The sequence below is a fragment of the Mobula birostris genome, chromosome 1, assembly GCF_030028105.1.
Source record: "Mobula birostris isolate sMobBir1 chromosome 1, sMobBir1.hap1, whole genome shotgun sequence".
NCBI classification, from domain to species: domain Eukaryota; kingdom Metazoa; phylum Chordata; class Chondrichthyes; order Myliobatiformes; family Myliobatidae; genus Mobula; species Mobula birostris.
The window spans coordinates 57,141,742-57,163,275 of record NC_092370.1 but is presented as its reverse complement, the minus strand read 5'-3'; the positions used below and the strand labels follow the sequence as shown (position 1 = coordinate 57,163,275).

General features: G+C 40.6%; 1 protein-coding gene across 1 annotated transcript in view; it reads right to left on the bottom strand.

The window, feature by feature from the left end:
- Nucleotides 1-21,534, bottom strand: part of adcy8 (adenylate cyclase 8 (brain)) — a 153,573-nt gene that overhangs the window by 32,414 nt on the left and 99,625 nt on the right. Inside the window, exons 11-12 of the mRNA XM_072260863.1 lie at nt 17,537-17,626; nt 1,344-1,516 (exon numbers count right to left, since the gene is read on the bottom strand). Coding sequence (XP_072116964.1) covers nt 1,344-1,516; nt 17,537-17,626 — 263 coding nt within the window. The remainder of the gene's footprint in view (nt 1-1,343; nt 1,517-17,536; nt 17,627-21,534) is intronic.

The window sequence follows — 21,534 nt, the reverse complement described above, 5'->3', positions numbered from 1 at the left end:
TTAATTATTTATGGTTTTGTATTGCTATATTTATACTCTACTCTTGGTTGGTGCAACTGTAACGAAACCCAATTTCCCTCGGGATCAATAAAGTACGTCTACCTATCTATGCAGGTTTAATTTATCTGTTTAGTCTTTTATAGCCACCAATCAGGAATATTTACTCCTTACAAGTACACAGAATTAAAAAACAGTTTCGTTCAATATTGAACTTGTTTCCTATAGAAACTGTAGTAAAGGGAAAAGTAATTATAGGAAAGAGAAATATAATTTGCTCGTGCTAAATAAGTATTCCATGAAAGGAACCAATTTTAGATGAACAGTATAATCAATAACTGATAATGCTGCAAATAATTTGTTCCTTAAAAAACAATATGATTGTGTCCTTTGCGTCCTGTTATGTAAAATACTGAGAACTGAGCTCATGGTCCTTGAAGGACCACATATAATCTTTTTCTGTATTGAATATCCTCATCTCAGCTGGAGCAACAAATTCATTTCATTTTTAATACAGTTGTGTTTTATTCTGTGAAGACCTTTGATTTTCGAAAACTATTCTCTTCTTCTTCACTCGCTTATGGTGTTGGAACACCAAAGCCTTTGAGCGGAAAATCCTACAAAAGGTAGTGGACTTGGCCCAGAACATCACGGGTAAAAGCCTCCCAACCACTGAGCAATTGACATGAAACATTGCTGTAGAAAAGCAGCATCGATCATCAAGGATCCTCACCACCCAGGCCATTCACTTTTCTCGCTGCTTCCATCAGGTAGAATGTACAGGTCCTTAGGACTTGCACCACCACGGTCAGGAACAGTTGATACCCCTCAGCCATCAGGCTCTTGATTTATGATCATCATTTATTGCTATTTCTGTCTAATCTGCATTTGCACAGTTTATTTAGAGTCTGCAGATCCTGGTTACAGTTACTCTTCTATAGATCTGCTAAGTGTGGCAACAAAGTAATCTCAGGGTTGTATGTGGTGACATGTATGTACTCTGCTAATAAGTTTTACATTGCATTTTGAAACTTGAACTTTAATTTGACACCTGAGATGATGCTAGGATGCTACCATTGAGATTGTAGCTGGGAGCTAGAGGGTAACAGACAAAATACATAACTAAAAATACCCCTGTAGCCTGATGGGACATACCTTGAACTGCGTGGAACTTTGGCATGCATTAAGATCCAGACTACGAACTGATAGGGGTGGGGTTTGAGCCTTGTCCATTCTTGTTCCTGGACATTAAGCATTACTGCTTTAGAACTAAAAAAAAAATTGCCATGCTTCCATGTCTAAATAATGCAATTGGTATTGAATAGAATAGAAAATTAAGCACTTACTCTCCACTGTGATAGAAGTTATCATATCTAACAAAGAGCGAGCTGTAGATGGTTTCAGTCAGTAGTGAGTAAACCGCAATCATTATCAGTAAAACGGCAAGTTTCAGGATGGAATTCAGACGGAGAAACACTGCACAGGTCACCATTGCTAGCACTCCAGTAAACACAAAATACTAGACAAATAACACACAAGGGTTAGGTTAGCGCTTCAACTCTGTAACAGACACTGCTTCAGATATTCTGTGAATTTATTACCGGCATTTACTTTATTAAATGCTCTGCAGATTTTAGATCTTCCAGTAAAACACCATAAGCTCTGACACTTTGCACTTTTCCATGACAATGTATTTAAACTTAATGAACTGCATAAGGTAACTTGGATGCTTGTTCCCATTCAGTCTCATTTCTAGACTTGTTCCCTATCTATACCATTCAAGGTAATGGAGTGGATGTGTGGAGGGATCATGACATCAGCTTTTGTTTTCTATGACTCAGAGTGATAACACACCAATATATTATCCACTGGGCTGCCAGTCAAGTGGTATAACTTACAAATAATCAAAATTATGCATCCCATTTAATTTCAAAAGTAGCTGTAAAAATATTGATACAAGGCATTATTCAGATGCTGGAAATCCAGAGTAACACACACAGAGTGCTGGAGGAACTCAGCAAGTCATCTGTGGAGAGGAATAAACAGCTGGCGTTTTAGGCTGAGACTCTTCATCAGAACATGAATGCCCCAGTGAAATTTGTTCCCATTCAATCTCATTTTCGGACGTTCTCTATCAAGATAATAGAATTGATGAAGGGTCTTGGTCCGAACCCTTGGCAACACAATAGTAACCCAGGCAGCATGGTAAATTAGCAGTTAGCGTAACGCTATTACAGCTCCAGCAACCCAGGCTCACATCCCGACACTGTCTATAAGGAGTTTGTATGTTCTCCACATGACCTTGAGAATCAAGCTTCCTCCCACATTTCAAAGATGTGTGTATTAGGGTTAATAGTTTGCGGGCATGCTATGTTGGCACTGGAAATGTGATTGACTGTCCCCAGTACATCCTTTCTGCATTGGTCATTGACGCAAATGACGCATTTCACTGTATGTTTCAATATTTTGATGAACGTGACAAATAAAGCTAATTTTTAGTCTTTAGTCTTTAATCTCTCCATAGAAGCTGCCTGACCTGCTGAGATCCTCCAGAATTTTCTGTGTGTTGCTCTGTAAAAATAATTTTCATCTCCTATAGTTCAAATAATTGCAACATTTCTGGACAACATTTCCAGGTTTACTTACTATCTGAGACTCACCACAAAGAGTCCTCTTAATCTGATAACACAACAAAGTACCAGAGAAACTAAATATTACAAAATTATTAAAATTATTTGAGAGTTATTAAAATAAATCCCTGAAAAAAATGCACATGAAAGTATATACTGCTTTCCTTGATTCCTGGGCAAACTCAAGTACAATTAAGTGCATCAAAGTGGCGTGACTTGTCACTATTGCATTCTGTAGGAGCCATGTATCTATCTTCTGTCTGTCTGTATTGTATTCTTGTTGTGTGTTTATTATGGGTAATCTGTCATGTGGGTTGGGGCATAGTAGAAGTGAATGAATATAGTTACGTATTCACTACTTATCTAAGTTGAGTTTAGTCTAAATAGAGCCAGAGAGTGGGCCACAGGTTTATTTTTTTGTTGACCGCTAAGATCACTAACACGATTGCTAGATCGCTATTATATCATTATTATACTGCTTAGTGTCTTTATAGCACTAGTTTTAGTTTCATTAGTTTTTTTAATCATTGCAATATTGTTCATCTTTGCTTGATTCATAATAAAGGATCGAACGTACTCTTCTGAACTTTGGAACTTTGTTATTTTGAATCATGTCATGCAGTGTCAACTCCTGGGCTTAGTCTCTGAGTGGTTTTTGGTTTGTTTTCAAGTAATCACTACGCATTCAACAGGAAGTTTAATAGAAACTCATACTTTTTGCCTTAGCTTCTCTTGAACCATTCTCTGCTCTCTTTAGATCCCTGTCAGTAGCCTGTGTTATCATTCAACATTTCAGCTACTTCAGCTCCACCATCACAATCAAATAAAAGCCAAACAGTCAGCATGCTAGAAGTTTGAGTCACCACGAAAATGTTGGAAATGTTCAAAAAGTCAGACAGCACCTATAGTGAGAGAAGCAGAGATAGTACTTTTTGCTTAAAAGTCATTGACCTTAGCAATTAGCTTTGTTTCTCCCATCACCATTACTTTGCTTTCCTCCTCTCCACTAAACAGTTTCCACTTGCACTTTCATGTAAATAACTGAAGCAGAAATGTGAACATTATAATAAAGTTACTCACTGTTCTCTGCCCACACCATTACCCTGTACCTCCATGAAGTTATCACAATGTTCTGCCCCTCATTTTCCATCTTCATTATCCAATTTTTCATCAACCCACCATTCATTACTTTTTAAGATATCTACCCTCGTTTAACTTTTGCACTTTTACTCATTTATTTTGATCTTCAAGCACTCTTTATTGTATTTTTTTTACTCTGTTCTTCTCTTCAAGCAATTCACACAATGTAAAGTCCTTATCAGATCCCATGGTCTCCCTATTCACATGGTCCCAACTTATATCCTTTGGTTCCTTCTAAATTTGGCTCGCAACACTTCTTATCACTCCTTCCATGAAGTATTTGTAGCAGAAATGTGAAAATTAACATGAAGTAACCCCTTGACTTTGCCACACTATTTGCCTCCGTGAATATTTCAGACCGTACTCCCCCCGATACTTCTCATTTTACCATTGGAGTAGAAAGAAACAGCTTCCTTCTAGGTATTTTTCGATCTTTGTAGATTGTGCTATTTTGCAGAATGCAATTCTCTTACAATTCTTTCACAATTCTTTCAAACTATGTAGCCTAGCTTTTAGTCCACCTTTCTAGCATTGCTAACTGACTGAAAACAATTAATGAATAGCATTGTTGTCCAACAAATCAATTTCTAATTTTCTCACACACTTATACTCCCAAATCACAAAGGAATATAGATCCATACAGAGCTTATATTCTCCGTGATGATAGCAATGATGCGCTATTCTTCCTTGGCCTTTCCATCTTTACTCCAATTGTGAACCTTCAAACAAATCACCTCCCAGTCACACTCATATGATCAATGAAATTGAGTGTTACCTTGTAGGATCCTATCGCATTACCTGACCCAGGGGGAAATTGTATTAAGATAGACTAGGAATGAATGAGGTGGCAGTGATTTAGAAGGTGATTGAAAGAAGTAGTTGCGATGTGGATGGCGTCAGGTCAGGGTGCTGAAGGATTGCAAATATGTACAAATCTGAAAATACTTCTTACATTGAGGGCAGATAGCGCTCCTGCTCATTGGACTCATCCTTTTTGAAACCAATTGTAAAGATGCAGTCACACAGTCTCCTTAAAAGACGTTACTGACTTTTCTCTTGACAGTGTGCTGGCTTGACTAAGCTAATGGCTTCTACTGGAAATTTATTTTGTTTTAAGGTAACTATAAATCACTATTAACTATTTAGAAGGAGAATCCTATCTGCAGGCTGAGAATAAATGGGGAAGACATAAAACAAGTACAGAGCTTTTGCTACTTTGGAAGCTGGGTGACATCAGATGGCAGGTGCGACATGGACATCAAAAGAAGAATATGGATAGCAATAGACACTTCTACGAGAATGAAGAGTTTACTGACCAACACTAAACTAGGCCTCAGAGCACTGAAATATTACGTTTATCCAGTTATGTTGTACGGCTCAGAATGTTGGAAAATATCTAGTAACATGAGGAAATGAATTGAAGCAGCAGAGATGTCATTTTTGAGGAGGATGTAAAGAATATCATGGATGAAACAATATCTAATGAGGATGTCATGAACAGAGCAAGCACAAAAAGAGAAATAATGTATGAGATCATGAAAAAGCAACGTGACTTCATTGGACATGTCATTAGGAAAGAGGAGTTAGAATGCACGGTAATTATGGGAAAGATTGAAGGGAAGAAAGCAAGAGGAATGCAAAGACAAATGATGATGGAGACAGCAGCCAGAGAACTGGAAATGAATACCAATGAATTGATCCACTTGACCTGAAACAATAGTGTGTGGGCCATGGCAGTCAAACCTCAAATTGCGCACAGCACCTGATGATGATGATGATTATGTATAATGGCACAGAACTATAAACTTGAGCTGCCTCCATTAAAATTGGAAGAGATCAGCTTTGGGTGAAATAAGATTGATATTAAAAATTTTAAAGAACTAATTTATATATGATCCATGTCACAGCTGCAGAAAAGGAGGAAGTCATGGATGGATTGTATACTGAGTCTCTGTGGGTGGAAGTTAGAAACAGGAAGGGGTCAATAACTCTACTGGGTGTTTTTATATACCACCCAATAGTAACAGGGACATCAAGGAGCAGATAGGGAGACAGATTCTGGAAAAGTGCAGTAATAACAGGGTTATCGTGATGGGGGATTTTGATTTCCCAATATTGATTGGCACCTCCCTAGGGCGACGGGTATAGATGGGGTGGGGTTTGTTAGGTGTGTTCAGGAAGGTTTCCTGAAACAGTATGTAGATAAGCCTATAACAGGAGAGGCTGTACTTAATCTGGTATTGGGAAATGAACCTGGTCAGGTGTCAGATCTCTCAGTGGGAGAGCATTTTGGAGATAGTGATCATAATTCTATTTCCTTTACCATAGCAATGGAGAGGAATAAGACAAATTAGGGAAGTGTTTAATTGGAGTAAGGGGAAATATGATGCTATCAGGCAGGAACTTGGAAGCATAAATTGGGAACAGATGTTCTCGGGGAAATGCATGGCAGAAGTGTGGCAAATGTTCGGGGGATATTTGTTTGGCATTCTGCATAGGTACATTCCAATGAGACAGGGAAAGGATGATAGGGTACAGGAACCATAGTGTACAAAGGCTGTTGAAAATCTAGTCAAGAAGAAAAGCTTACGAAAGGTTCGAAAAAGTAGGTAATGATAGAGATCTAGAAAATTATGAGGCTATCAGGAAGGAGCTTAAGACTGAAATTAGGAGAGCCAGAAGGGGCCATGAGAAGTCCTTGGTGAGCAGGATTAAGGAAAACCTCCAAGGTATTCTACAAGTATGTGAAGAGCAAGAGGATAAGACGTGAGAGAATAGGACCGATCAAGTGTGACAGTGGAAAAGTGTGTATGGAACTGGAGGAAGTAGCAGAGGTAATTAATGAATACTTTGCTTCAGTATTCACTACGGAAAAGGACCTTGGCGATTGTAGGGATGACTTACAGCGGAATGAAAAGCTTGAGCATATAGACTTTAAGAAAGAGGATGTGCTGGAGGTTTTGAAAAGCATCAAGTTGGATAAATCACCAGAACTGTACGAGATATACCCCAGGCTACTGTGGGAGGTGAGGGAGAAGATTGCTGAGCCCCTGGCAATGATCTTTGCATCATCAATGGCGTTCGGGAGAGGTTCTGGAGGATTGGAGAGTTGCAGATGTTGTTCCCTTATTCAAGAAAGGGAGTAGAGATAGCCCAGGAAATTATAGACCAGTGAGTCTTACTTCAGTTGTTGGTAGGTTGATGGAGAAGATCCTGAGAGGCAGGATTGATGAACATTTGGAGAGGCATAATATGGTTAGGAATAGTCAACATGGCTTTGTCAATGGCAGGTCATACCTTATGAGCCTGATTGAATATTTTGAGGATGTGACTAAATACCTTGATGAAGGTAGATCAGTAGATGTAGTGTTCATAGATTTCAGCAAGGCATTTGATAAGGTACCCCATGCAAGACTTACTAAGTAAGTAAGGAGGCATGGGATCCAAGGGGAATCGCTTTGTGGATCCAGAACTGGCTTGCACACAGAAGGCAAGGAGTGGATGTAGGTGGGTCATATTCTGCATGGAGGTTAGTGACCAGTGGTGTGCCTCAGGAATCTGTTCTGGGACCCTTTCTCTTAATGATTTTTATAAATGACCTGGATGAGGAAGTGGAGGGATGGGTTAATAAATTAGCTGATGACACAAATGTTGGGTTGTTGTGGATAGTGTGGAGGGATTACAGTGGGACATCAATAGGATGAGAAACTGGACTGAGAAGTGGCAGATAGAGTTCAACCCAGGTAAGTGTGAGGTGGTTCATTTTGGTAGGTCAAGTATAATGGCAGAATATAATATTAATGGTAAGACTCTTGGCAGTGTGGAGAATCAGAGGGATCTTGGGGTCTGAGTCCATAGGACACTCAAAACTGCTGCGCAAGTTGACTCTATGATTGAGAAGGCATATGGTGCATTGGCCTTCATCCACCGTGGGATTGAGTTCAAGAGCCGAGAGACAATGTTACAGCTATATAGGACCCTGGTCAGACCCCACTTGGAGTACAGTGCTCATTTCTGGTCACCTCACTACAGGAAGGATGTGGAAACTATAGAAAGGGTGCAGAGGAGATTTCCAAGGATGTTGCCTGGATTGTGGAGCATGCCTTATGAGAATAGGTTGAGTGAACTTGCCTTTTTCTCCTTAGAGCGACAGAGGATGAGAGGTGATCAGATGGAGGTGTATAAGATGATGAGAGGCATTGATCATGCGGACAGTCAGAGGCTTTTACCCAGGGCTGAAATGGCTAACACGAGAGGGCACAGTTGTAAGGTGCTTGGAAGTAGGTACAGAGGAGTTGTCAGGGGTAAGTTTTTTTATGCAGAGAGTGGTGAGTGCATGGAATGGGCAGCCAGCGACGGTGGTGGAGGCGGATATGATAGGGTCTTTTAAGAGACTCCAGGATAGGTACATGGAGCTTCGAAAAAAAAGAGGGCTATGGCTAACCCCAGGTAATTTCTAAAGTAAGTACATGTTCAGCACAGCATTGTGGGCCAAAGGGCCTGTATTGTGCTGTAGGTTTTCTTTGTTCTATGTTCAAATCTACTCCAGCTCAGTCCTCCTTTTGTCCCTTCAGCTCATTGTTGACCTTCCATTTCCCCATCATCTGCCCATTTTTAGGAAAATTCTTAACATCCTATCACAATAATTCCCCTGGTATTGTATATTGATTTTACATTGCATAATATTTCTATGAGACATATTGTAAAGATCTTATGCATTAAAAGTATGTTTGTAAGTCCAAGATATTGTGATTGTGGACTTGAAAATACTGCTTTTGTGAGAAGACTGTAATTCATATCAGTTCTATATTTCCTATTCCTGCTTAGATATCCTTGTTCTTCCCAGAACCAGGACAGGATTCTCCTCATCCTTACTTTCCACCCTACCTGCCCAAATTCAACAATAAATTGTTCTTTGTACATTCTGACATCATCAGTTAGATGAAACCAGTAGGTATAGTTTCACCTTTTTCAGTATTCCTCTTGGGAAGTTTCCTTTTGAGATGCTCTGAATTGATAAGGTTCTATTACTATTTATTATTTATTTATGGTTCTATTACTATTTATTATTTATGGTGCAACTGTAACAAAAACCAATTTCCCCCGGGATCAATAAAGTATGACTATGACTATGACTACTATTTCCACCAGTATCTACTTCCCCTTCATAAAGTCGATTCTAATGCAGTCCTCATCTTTTGGCATTCTCTCTTCCAGCCAACAAGACCCGTAAAACCACTCACTAGGCGAAACAGTGGCTTCTTCCTTTAGATTATTCTGCATTTGGAGGTCAGAATCATCAGAATCAGGTTTTTTATAAGACCGTGAGACCATATGTCTATAGGAGCAGAATTAGGCCATCTGGCCCATCAAGTCTACTGTGCCATTCAATCATGGTTGATCCTTTTTTCTGTCTCCTCCTCAACCCCAGTTCCTGGCCTACTCCTCATAACCTTTGATGCCCAATTAAGAATCTATTGGTTCTCCCTTAAATACACCCAACGACCTGGCCTCCACAGCTGCCTGTGGCAACAAATTCCACAAATTCACCACCCTTCGTCTAAAAAAATTTCTCCATATCTCTGTTTTGAAAGGGCGCCCTTCTATCCTGGGGCTGTGCCCTCTTGTCCTAGACTCTCCTACTATGGGAAACATCCTTTCCACATCTACTTGGTCTAGGCCTTTCAACATTTGAAAGGTTTCAATGAGATCCCCCCTCATCCATCTGAATTCCAGTGGTTACAGACGCAGAGCCATCAAATGTTCGTCGTATTCGTGGCAGACCAATTGAATAACTACTTTGGTTCTGTCTTCACTAAGGAGGACATAAGTAATCTTCCGGAAATAGTAGGGGACAGAGGGTCTAGTGAGATGGAGGAACTGAGGGAAATACGTGTTAGTAGGGAAGTGGTGTTAGGTAAATTGAAGGGATTAAAGGCAGATAAATCCCCAGGGCCAGATGGTCTGCATCCCAGAGTGCTTAAGGAAGTAGCCCAAGAAATAGTGGATGCATTAGTGATAATTTTTCAAAACTCTTTAGATTCTGGACTAGATCCTGAGGATTGGAGGGTGGCTAATGTAACCCCACTTTTTAAAAAAGGAGGGAGAGAGAAACCGGGGAATTATAGACCGGTTAGCCTGACATCGGTGGTGGGGAAAATGCTAGAGTCAGTTATCAATGATGTGATAACAACACATTTAGAAAGCGGTGAAATCATCAGACAAAGTCAGCATGGATTTGTGAAAGGAAAATCATGTCTGACGAATCTCATAGAATTTTTTGAGGATGTAACTAGTAGAGTGGATAGGGGAGAACCAGTGGATGTGGTATATTTGGATTTTCAAAAGGCTTTTGACAAGGTCCCACACAGGAGATTAGTGTGCAAACTTAAAGCAAACGGTATTGGGGGTAAGGTATTGATGTGGATAGAGAATTGGTTGACAGACAGGAAGCAAAGAGTGGGAATAAACGGGACTTTTTCAGAATGGCAGGCAGTGACTAGTGGGGTACCGCAAGGCTCAGTGCTGGGACCCCAGTTGTTTACAATATATATTAATGACCTTGACAAGGGAATTAAATGCAGCATCTCGAAGTTTGCGGATGACATGAAGCTGGGCGGCAGTGTTAGCTGTGAGGAGGATGCTAAGAGGATGCAGGGTGACTTGGATAGGTTAGGTGAGTGGGCAAATTCATGGCAGATGCAATTTAATGTGGATAAATGTGAGGTTATCCAGTTTGGTGGTAAGAACAGGAAAACAGATTATTATTTGAATGGTGGCCAATTAGGAAAAGGGGAGGTGCAATGAGACCTGGGTGTCATTATACACCAGTCATTGAAAGTGGGCATGCAGGTACAGCAGGCGGTGAAAAGGGCGAATGGTTTGCTGACATTCATAGCAAGAGGATTCGAGTACAGGAGCAGGGAGGTACTACTGCAGTTGTACAAGGCCTTGGTGAGACCACACCTGGAGTATTGTGTGCAGTTTTGGTCCCCTAATCTGAGGAAAGACATCCTTGCCATAGAGGGAGTACAAAGAAGGTTCACCAGATTGATTCCTGGGATGGCAGGACTTTCATATGATGAAAGACTGGATCGACTAGGCTTATACTCGTTGGAATTTAGAAGATTGAGGGGGGATCTTATTGAAACATATAAAATCCTAAAGGGATTGGACAGGTTAGATGCAGGAAGATTGCTCCCAATGTTGGGGAAGTCCAGAACGAGGGGTCACAGTTTGAGGATAAAGGGGAAGCCTTTTAGGACCGAGATGATGAAAAACTCCTTCATACAGAGAGTGGTGAATCTGTGGAATTCTCTGCCACGGGAAACAGTTGAGGCCAGTTCATTGGCTATATTTAAGAGGGCGTTAGATATGGCCCTTGTGGCTAAAGGGATCAGGGGGTATGGAGGGAAGACTGGGGCGGGGTTCTGAGTTGGATGATCAGCCATGATCATACTGAATGGCAGTGCAGGCTCGAAGGGCTGAATGGCCTACTCCTGCACCTATTTTCTATGTTTCTATGTATGATAACCCTTTAATTCCTGGAATCATCCTTGTGAATCTCCTCTGGACCCCCTCCAATGCCAGCACATCTTTCTCAAGATGAGGGGACCAAAACTGTTCTCAGTACTCAAGATGAGGAATCACCAGTGCCTTATAAAGCCTCAGCATCACATCCTTCCTCTTGTATTCTAGACCTCTTGAAATGAATGCTAACACGGCATTTGCCTTCCTCACTACTGGCTCAACCTGCAAGTTAAACTTCAGGGTGTTCTGCACAAGGACTCCCAAGTCCCTCTGCATCTCAGATTCCTGGATTTTCTCCCCGTTTAGAAAATAGTCCGCACGTTTATTTCTACTACCAAAGTGCATAACCATGTACTTTCCAACATTGTATTTTATTTGCCATTTCCTTGCCCATTCTCCTAACCTGTCTAAGTCCTCTGCATCCTACCTGTTTCCTCAACCCCACCTGCTCCTCCACCAATCTTGTATCATCTGTAAACTTGGCAACAAAGCCATTTATTCCATCATCTAAATCATTTACATACAGCATAAAAAGAAGTGTCCTCAACACCGACCGCTGCGGAACACCACTAGTCACTGGCAGCCAATCAGAGAAGGATCCTTTTATTCCCACTCGCTGCCTCCTATCAATCAACCAATGCTCTAACCATGTTAGTAACTTTCCTGTATTACCATGGGCTCTTAACTTAGTAAGCAGCCTCATGTGTGGCACCTTGTCAAAGGCCTTCTGAAAGTCCAAATATACAACATCCACTGCATCCCCTTTATCTATTCTACTTGTAATCTCTTCAAAGAATTCCAACAGGTTCATCAGGCAGGATTTTCCCTAAAGGAAACCATGCTGACTTTGTACTATCTTGTCATGTGTCACCAAGTACTCCATCACCTCATCCTTAACAATTGACTTTAACATCTTCCCAACCACTGAGGTCTATAATTTCCTTTCTGCTGCCTTCCTCCTTTCTTAAAGGGTGGAGTAACGTTTGCAATTTTCCAGTCCTCTGGCACCATGCCAGAGTCCAATGATATTTGAAAGATCATTTCTAATGCCACCACAATCTGTCACAACCACGGATTCGACGCATAGTAGATACAGCAATTGCGCTTGTGAATTTGCATGTGTCAGCTAATTATTATTTAATCTTGATAGTATTTAACTCCATACTTGTCGTCGTAGTGCTTGTCGAGACTTGGACAGAGCATAGCAACGCTTTGCTGCAGTTTTGCATTCGGCCTTCCCTGAGATACTGGACTTTCAAGTCAACTGACTCTGAAGACTAGTGGTATTGTTTAATGTTTAGATGTTCCTTTCAACCGCAGCGTAGGCTTCGTTTTCCTTTTGAGAGTTTTAGTTAACGGCCCTGTTTGGCCTAGCATTTATTGCTTCATTTTCCCTATAACACTGTTCATATTAAAGTCTGTGAACTATTGACCTGCTTCAGTGCCTCTCACTCCGCACTTGGGCCATATCTGAACCTGGTAGCACAATTTCTAACACTACATCTTTCAGAACCCTGGGGTGCACTTCCTCTGGTCTGGATGACCTATGCACCTTTGGGTCTCTCAGATTTTTGAGCACCTTCTCTCGTAACAGTAACTGCACCCACTTCTCTTCCTTCACACGCTACAACATCAGGCATACTGCTAGTGTCTTCCACTGTGATGATTGATCCAAAAATACTCATTTAATTCATCAGCCATCTCCTTGTTCCCCGTTATTATTTCTCCTGCCTCTTTTTCTAGCAGTCTTGTATCCACTCTCATTTCTCTTTTAATTTTAACATACTTGAAAAAACTTTTACTATCCAGAAAGAAGAGAAAGAAATTGCCTTTCAACTCACGAGAGAGCACAGGCCATCAACTTTTTGCTGTTGATGTTTCTGTAGTAGGCAATTTCTTTTTTACGAGGTCGAGTTGCTAGCTTGATGTTCAACCCAGCATGGATGGAAAGTGTGCACGGGAGCCGGCTGGATTTGAACTCGGGACCTTCTGCCCTGAAGTCCAGCGCTGATGCCACTATGCCACCAGCCGGCCTTATACTGTTTGCTTTGATATTATTTTCTAGCTTGCTTTCATATTTCATCTTTTCCCTTCCAATGAGTTTTTTAGTTGCTCTCTGTAGGTTTTTAAAATCTTCCCAATCCTTTATCTTCCCACTAATATCTGCTTTGTTGTATGCCCTTTCTTTTGTTTTTACAATAGCTTTGATTTCCCTTGTCAGCCACGCTTGTACTATTTTACCATTTGAGTATTGCTTAATTTTTGGAATACACATGTCCTGCACCTTGCTCATTTTTCCCAGAAACACATGCCATTGCTGCTCTGCTGGCATCTCTGCCAGTAGCTCTTTCCAATCTACTTTGGCCAACTCCTCTCTCATACCACTGTAATTTCCCTTACTCCACTGAAATACAGCTACGTCAGACTTTACTTTCTCCCTTTCAAATTTCAAGTTGAACGCAATCATATTGTGATCACTAGTTCCTAAGGGTTCTTTTACCTTAACCTCCCTAATCCCCTTTGGTTCATTACATAACATAGCTGATCACCTGGTAGGCTCAATGACAAACTGCTCTAAAAAGCTATCTCATAGCATTCAACAAACTCACTCTCTTGAGATCCATTACCAACCTTATTTTCCCAATCAATCTGCACGTTAAAATTTCCCATAACTACCATAACATTGCCCTTTTGACTTGCCTTCTCTATTTCTTGATGTAACCTGTGGTCCACCTCCCAGCCACTGTTGGGAGGCCTTTATATAACTGTCATCAACGTCCTTTTACCCTTGCAGTTTCTTAACTCAAGGATTCAACATCTTTTGATCCTATGTCACATCCTTCTACTGATTTGATGGCATTTTTTACCAGTAGAGCCACACCATCCCCTCTGCCTACCTTCCTATCCCTCCAATATAACGTGTAACCGTGGACATTCAGCTCCCAACTACAACCATCCTTCAGCCACAATTCAATGATAGTCACAACATCGTACCTGGCAATCTGTAATAGTGCAACAAGATCATCCACCTTATTTCTTATACTATGTGCATTTAGATACAATACCTTGAGTACTGTATTTGCTATCCTTTCTGATTCTGCATCCCTAATGTTTTGACACTCAGCCTGTTGGCTGCAACTAAGTCCCATCACCTGCCTGCCCTTCCTGACAGTCTGACTGCACACTATCTTTACCTTTTTACCATCCATCCTTTCCTGAGTCCCTTCACCCCAGTTCCCACTCTCCTGTCAAGTTAGTTTAAACTAGGTAGATTTTTAAAAAATAAAATACAATTATTTCATTTTATTTCATTTCATAATTCAATCTTTTTTTTCTACATGATTGATTTGGAATATGGGATACTGTGATCATATTACTGTGATTTAAATGTAATGTAATTTGTATTACTTACTTGCATCCTTATGAATTTTGTATTTGTATTTATGCAATTTATATAATATTAATAAAAATATTGAAAGAGAACCCCCCCCCAACGGCTCTAACAAATCTGCCTGCAAGAATATTGGTCCCTCTTGAGTTCAGCTACAACCCGTCACTTTTGAACAGGTCGTACCTCCCCCAGAAGAGATCCCAGTGATCCAAGAACCTGAAGCCCTTCCCCCTGCACCAGATTCTCAGCCACGCATTTATCTGCCAAATCATCCTGTTTTACCCTCACTGGCGTGTGGCACAGGCAGCAATCCAATAATTACTACCCAGGAGATCCTGCTTCTCAGCTTTCTACCTAGCTCTTTAAATTCTCTTTTCAGGACCTTATTCCTTTTCCTTCCTATGTCATTGGTACCAATAAGTACCAATACATCTGGCTGCTCTCCCTCCCTCTCCAAAATGCTGTGGACGTGCTCCGAGTCGTCCTTGACCCTGGCGCCTGGGAGGCAAAATACTATCTGGGTGTCCCGTTCACGTCTCTTGTCTGTTCCCCTCAATATCGAGTCCACTATCACTACCACTTCCTTCTCTCTCTTTCCTTTCTGCACCACGGACCCATGCTCGATGCCTGTAACCCGGTCGCCGTGGCATTCTCCTGGGAGGTTATCCCCCACAAAAGTATCCAAAGCGGTATACTTATTTTTGGGGGGAATGGCCACAGGTGTGCTTTGCTCTAACTGCCTGTTTCCATTTCTCCTGATAGTCACCCGGCTACTCACCTCCCGCAACTTCAGGGTGACTACTTCCCTGTAACTTATGTCAATTATATCCTCGCTGTCCTGGCATGTGTTGTGAAATTTGTTAACTTAACAGCAGCAGTTCAATGAAATACATAATATAGAAGAAAATAAGTAAGTAAATCCATTACAGTATATGTATATTGATTAAAAATTGTGCAAAAACAGAAACAATATATATTGAAAAAAATGAGGTAGTGTTCACAGGCTCAATGTCCATTTAGGAATCGGATGGCAGAGAGGAAGAAGCTGTTCCTGAATCACTGAGTGTGTGCCTTCAGGCTTCTGTATCTCCTACCTGATGGTTACAGTGAGAAAAGGGCATGCCCTGTGTGCTGGGGGTCCTTAATAATGGACTCTGCCTTTCTGAGACACTGCTCCTTGAAGATCTCCTGGGTACTTTGTAGGCTAGTCCCCAAGATGGAGCTGACTAAATTTACAACCCTCTGAAGCTTCTTTCATTCTGTGCAGTAGTCCACCCCCCCCATACCAGACAGTGATACAGCCTGTCAGAATGCTCTCCACGGTACATCTATAGAAGTTTTTGAGTGTATTTGTTGACATTCCAAATCTCTTCAAACTCCTAATGAAGTATAGTCGCTGTCTTGCCTTCTTTATAGCTGCATCGATATGTTGGGACCAGGTTAGATTCTCAGAGATCTTGACACCCAGGAACTTAAAACTGCTCTCCACTTCTAATCCCTCTATGAGGATTGGTATGTGCTCCTTCGTTTTACCCTTCCTGAAGTCCACAATCAACTCATTCGTCTTACTGACGTTGAGTGCAAGGTTGTTGCTGTGACACCACTCCACTAGTTGGCATATCTCGCTCCTGTACGTCCTCTTGTCTCCGTCTGATATTCTACCAACAACGGTTGTATCATCAGCAGATTTATAGATGGAATTTGAGCTGTGCCTAGCCACACAGTCATGTGTATATAGAGAGAATAGAGCAATGGGCTAAGCACACACCCCTGAGGTGCACTAGTGTTGATTGTCAGCGAGGAGGAGATATTTTCACGAATATGCATAGATTGTGGTCTTCCGATTAGGAGGTCAAGGATCCAATTGCAGTGGGAGGTACAGAGGCTCGGGTTCTGTAACTTCTCAATCAGGATTGTGGGAATGATGGTGTTAAATGCTGAGCTATAGTCGATGAACAGCGTCCTGATATAGGTGTTTGCATTGTTCAGGTGGTCTAAGGCCATGTGAAGAGCCTTGCTGTTCTCTCCACTACACTGAGAAAACCAAACGCAGACTCAGTGACCATATTGCAGACTACTTCTGCTCAATCTTGAGGATTCAGGTGACTGATACTTTTATAGCTCATCCCACTTTAACTCTGAACTCCCTGTATTTGGCCTCCTCCTGCTTCAATAAAGATTGATAAAGTCGACTGCACCTGATATACCACAATATATACAACCTTCTGATTCAATGTCTAGTTTAATAATATAGGATAACAAGGCATACTAAGAACTCACCTAACATTTCCATCTTTCTTGATTTAATGTTATGATAGTATTGGAAGTATGTGTGTCTCCTGCTGTTTACATACTTCCCTTAGACATAGTTTATGTTATGCACCATCTTCTTACAGTTGGCATCACCTCCATTTGTATCATGCTTTCTCTCCTGGCCTTTGCCCCTTTTCTCCATCTTTTCATGCTCGCCCCGCGCCCCCAAGCTCTCTGCTTTCCCTGAAGTTCAAAATTTATTTTGTGTCTAATTGTTCCCAAATCTGGTGATAGGTCATTACAGGACACATAGATTCTGTTTCTCTCTCTACTTTTTGACTTGGAAAGTAATTCCAGCATTTCCTGTGTTTTTTTTAAATCTCAGATTTACAGCATCTGCAGTATTTTATGTAGGATTATTACTAGATGATAACATGGCTAGGTGTTTCATCCCTTAATGAACACAACCCACCTTGTTACGTCCAAAAATCTCTGCTTAAAGAAAGCGAAGCAATATGTTCATATACGTCAAAGAAAGAAACTAATCTCTAATTAGAATAAAGTCATGCATGCTGATAAGAGAGTGTTTGAGTACCTCGGGATAGAAGCATATATCTGTACACTTGGCAGTAGAATTGAACGTTTGGTTCTTATCAACTTTCGATTTTTCAGAGTCACACCAAAACTGAAAAAGAAGTTCAAAGATTAGATAAATGTAATTACTTATAATTCTCATAATTCCAGTTGGTAATTTTAAAATAGATAAAATTTAAAAGTTTTGGGAATATAGAGCCATGCAGTGTGAAAACAAGCCTTTCTGTCTGATTCCACACTAAATAACAAATACCCATTTACACTGAATTTACTTTAATCCCATTATATTCTCATTACATTTCCATAAACTCACTTCAGATTCTACCACTCACCCACATACTGGGGGTACTGTACAGTGGTAATGTAACCTATAGCCAACACATCTTTGGGACCTGGAGGGAAACTATGAAATCTACAGGGCTGCAGAGAGAACATGAAAGCAGCACACCAGCAGTCAGGATTGAAGCCGAGTCATTGAAACAGTAAGTCAGCAGCTCTGCTAGCCATGCCACAGTGCTGCCCACATTGCAATATAAAAATATACCTTTGAAAAATAATCTGCAGAGGTGTCATTTAATACATCATTCACTGAGTCATAGAATTGTTACAATTTTGGAGGAGATCATTCATCACAACATCTCTTCGCCTGTCAGTCCCAATACCCATCTCTTCTCCTGTGGCATTGTAATATCTTTCTCTTACGTGTTGAGTGAATTAAATGTTATCCGCCTATGCTTAAAAGATTTTTCATTTCAGCTACACGTCAAAACCAGTTTTAGTCAACATTTAACTTTTCATATTTGCAGGTAGATTTCTAGATAATTTGGAGTAAATAACACTTTCTATTTTCCTGTTTATCAGAGTACAATGTCTGATGATTCCCAAGTAAATATTAGGAAAGCAGGGTTGGCAATGCATAAAAATGATACTTAGGCTAAGAAGTTCATCAGGATAGCACTGTGATTTCCTTGGATGGAAAGTTCAAAACATATGAATGTGAATAAATGGGATTTCAATCCCATTCACACATTTTCTGATGCATTTACAGCAGAGGAGGGTGGGATTTTTTTCTGACGAAATTCTCATTCTATTTTTACGGGTCTTAGTCACTGGAATGAGGCAACAGGAGCCTTTTACATTGGAGAAATAAAGACCTTCAGGAACATAGCACTCTTTAAAAAGATGAGGTTAATAGATATAGTTCATATTACTAGTCTTTTTGAGCTAAATGGCTTAAAGGCATCAGACAGAATTTTACTGCCTACGAACTATTGATCTGGTAGAGAAGTACCACTGTCATTCATTCACAGCTCAGTTCACCTTGGATTTCTGTGTATGCACAGTCAAAGACAGAAGTCCAAAATGACTTGGAGGTCAAATATCAGTGAATTTTGCTTCACTCTTGGATATAGTTTTAGTAATTGCAAATTTAAACAGATATTTCAAAAGCAAACTGTAATTCATCTGACTTTCTTCCCCTTGGCTATTGTACCCAGCAGTGCAATGCTAACACACCCTGGAGTGGCCAGATTGCCTTAACATCCGACACCTCAGCTTATTACCTGGGCTTGCTATCGTACATTTAGTAACACTATTCACTCCAATAGTGTTTCCAACCTTGTGGGAGAGGTCAAGTACTTAAGTTATTTTAATTTTTTTCCAGTTTTTTTCCTATTTCATTCTACTTGGACTACCTTAACTGCATTTCAATAATCGCAGGGAGCTGTCAAGGTTGTTAGGGTATTTTAGGACATAGGTGCAGCTGTACATCACCAACAGACCTGTTGCTCAGCCTTGGCGAACAACTCTGAGATGTGGAGGGTTGGCTCATTTGTCTCTCGACCTCAGAAAAGTTAAGTTCTGAAAGCATAGAACTATGGTCAAGGTCATGATCTCTGTCTAGTATAATGTTGTCTTGCATGGAAGTCATTCTTTTTGATCCCAAGAGTAGATAGCTAGGACACGTGTAGAAACATCGAAAATAAGAGCACAGCATGGTCACTCAGCTCATAGGCCTGTTCAAACATGCATGATTGACCTTCCAGCATTTTTTCTCCTCCCTCGTCCTTTTTCTATTCCCCACTCTGGCCTCATACCTCTCTGTCTATCACCTCCTTCTTCTCTTTCTCCCATGGTGCACCCTCCTCCTATGAGTTCTTTTTTTGCCAGCCCTTTACCTTTCTCACCCACCTGGCTTCACCTATCACCTTCCTTACCCTCCTACCACCTTTTTATTCTGGCATCTTCCCTCTTCATTTCCAGTTAGAAGGAAACCTGAACCATCGGCTGTTTATTAATTTCCATATATGCTACCTGACCTGCTGAGTTTCTCCAGCATTTTGTGTGTGTTGCTCAGACTTCCTGCATCTGCAGTATGTGTTCATGGTCGATTATCTATTTCTGTACGCTGCATCTTCATATTACTTGATCCCTTTAGCATTAAGTGAATATATCTACCTCCTTCTTGAATGCACTCAATGACTTAGCCTCCAATACATTATGTAGTTGAGAATTCCACATATTCACACTGCCCATGTGTACAAATTTCTCCTCATCTCATTTGTCAATGGCATTCCCTATAATCTGAGATTGAAACCCCTATTTCTAGACTCTCCAGCTATTATGAACATCCTCTCTGTATTGATTCTGCAAAAATGTTACAGGTTTTATAGGTTTCTATAAGATTCACTATTAATATTCTATACTCTGGTAAATATAAGCTTCACCAGCCTAAGCTCTCCTTATACATTAATCCTGCCAGTCCAAGAATTAGTCTAGTAACACACAATACATTCTGTCCATAGCAAGAACATCCTTTCTCAGATAAGAAGTCCCAAAATTGAAAACAAAAACTATAGAAAAGGCACACCAAGGTCCTGTACAGCTGCAGCAAGATAATCTTGCTCCTGTACTCATATCCTCTTCCAGTGAAGGCCAAAATACCCTTTGTCTTCCTAATTAGTTGCTGCACTTGAGTGTTGTTTTCGGTGTAGGGTGTACAAGGGTATCCAAGTCCTGTTTCAGCTTGCTTTTAACCAGTCTACCTTCACTCAGGTAATAAAGACTCTGTTTACAGAACCAAAATGGTTTGCTTTTTGTTTCTCCAAATTAGTTTGTGCCTGCATGTATTCTCCCACTCATCCAACTTGTCCAAATCATCTTTCTGGACCCTCCTCACAACTCACCTCCCTCCCACTAACTAGCCCCCCACCCACCCCCCATCTGCCACAAGCTTTCCGTCTTCCAAAGCAGGCCAGTTAGGTTTCCATGAGAGCAAAAAACTTGAGTTGTAGAATATTGAATGGATGAAAATTCACTAGTAATTGTAGTCTCCTGGAAATTTGCTTGATTGGATTTGTGGGTCAAAGAGCAGTTTGCCATTATTCTCTTCCCGAACTCTCCTAGTGTTCTGTTCTCATCTTTTTAGTTTGCCTCTCCTGAGAGAGCATGTAGTTTTGAGATTGTGAGCTGCATTGAGAAGTTTGTTTTTGCCTTCTCCTTGCTGTATCTGTGGAAGAGACATTGCATTCTTGCTTCTTCTGGCCTTCAGTGGAGAAGGGGCTGCGCCAAACTGCAGAAATCCTTAAGTCCATATTTCAGGACCAAATTGCACATACACCAATGGATAAAAATTTGTGATAGATGTTTGCACTCAGAACAGAATAATGATTGGAAGGAATGGTTTTCATCTGTTGAAGAACTTGTACACTCATTGAAGCAAATTGACAGTAATACTTCGAGAACTTAGATATAAAAACAGGATCAGCTATCAACACTTTTCTGTAAGGAAAACAATTATAAAAAAAGAGGTAACACTGCACATTATTGAAAAAGTAATAGCTTTACCTTCCATTCCAATATTATGTATGACAAGGAAACATCACACTAGGGAATGGATGTAGTTATCTCCAAAATAAAAATCAGGTTCTCTTGGAGGCAATTCATTTGAAACGTGGAATTCAGATTTAATCCTGAATTTGGTCCTGAAAGTTCTTTCCT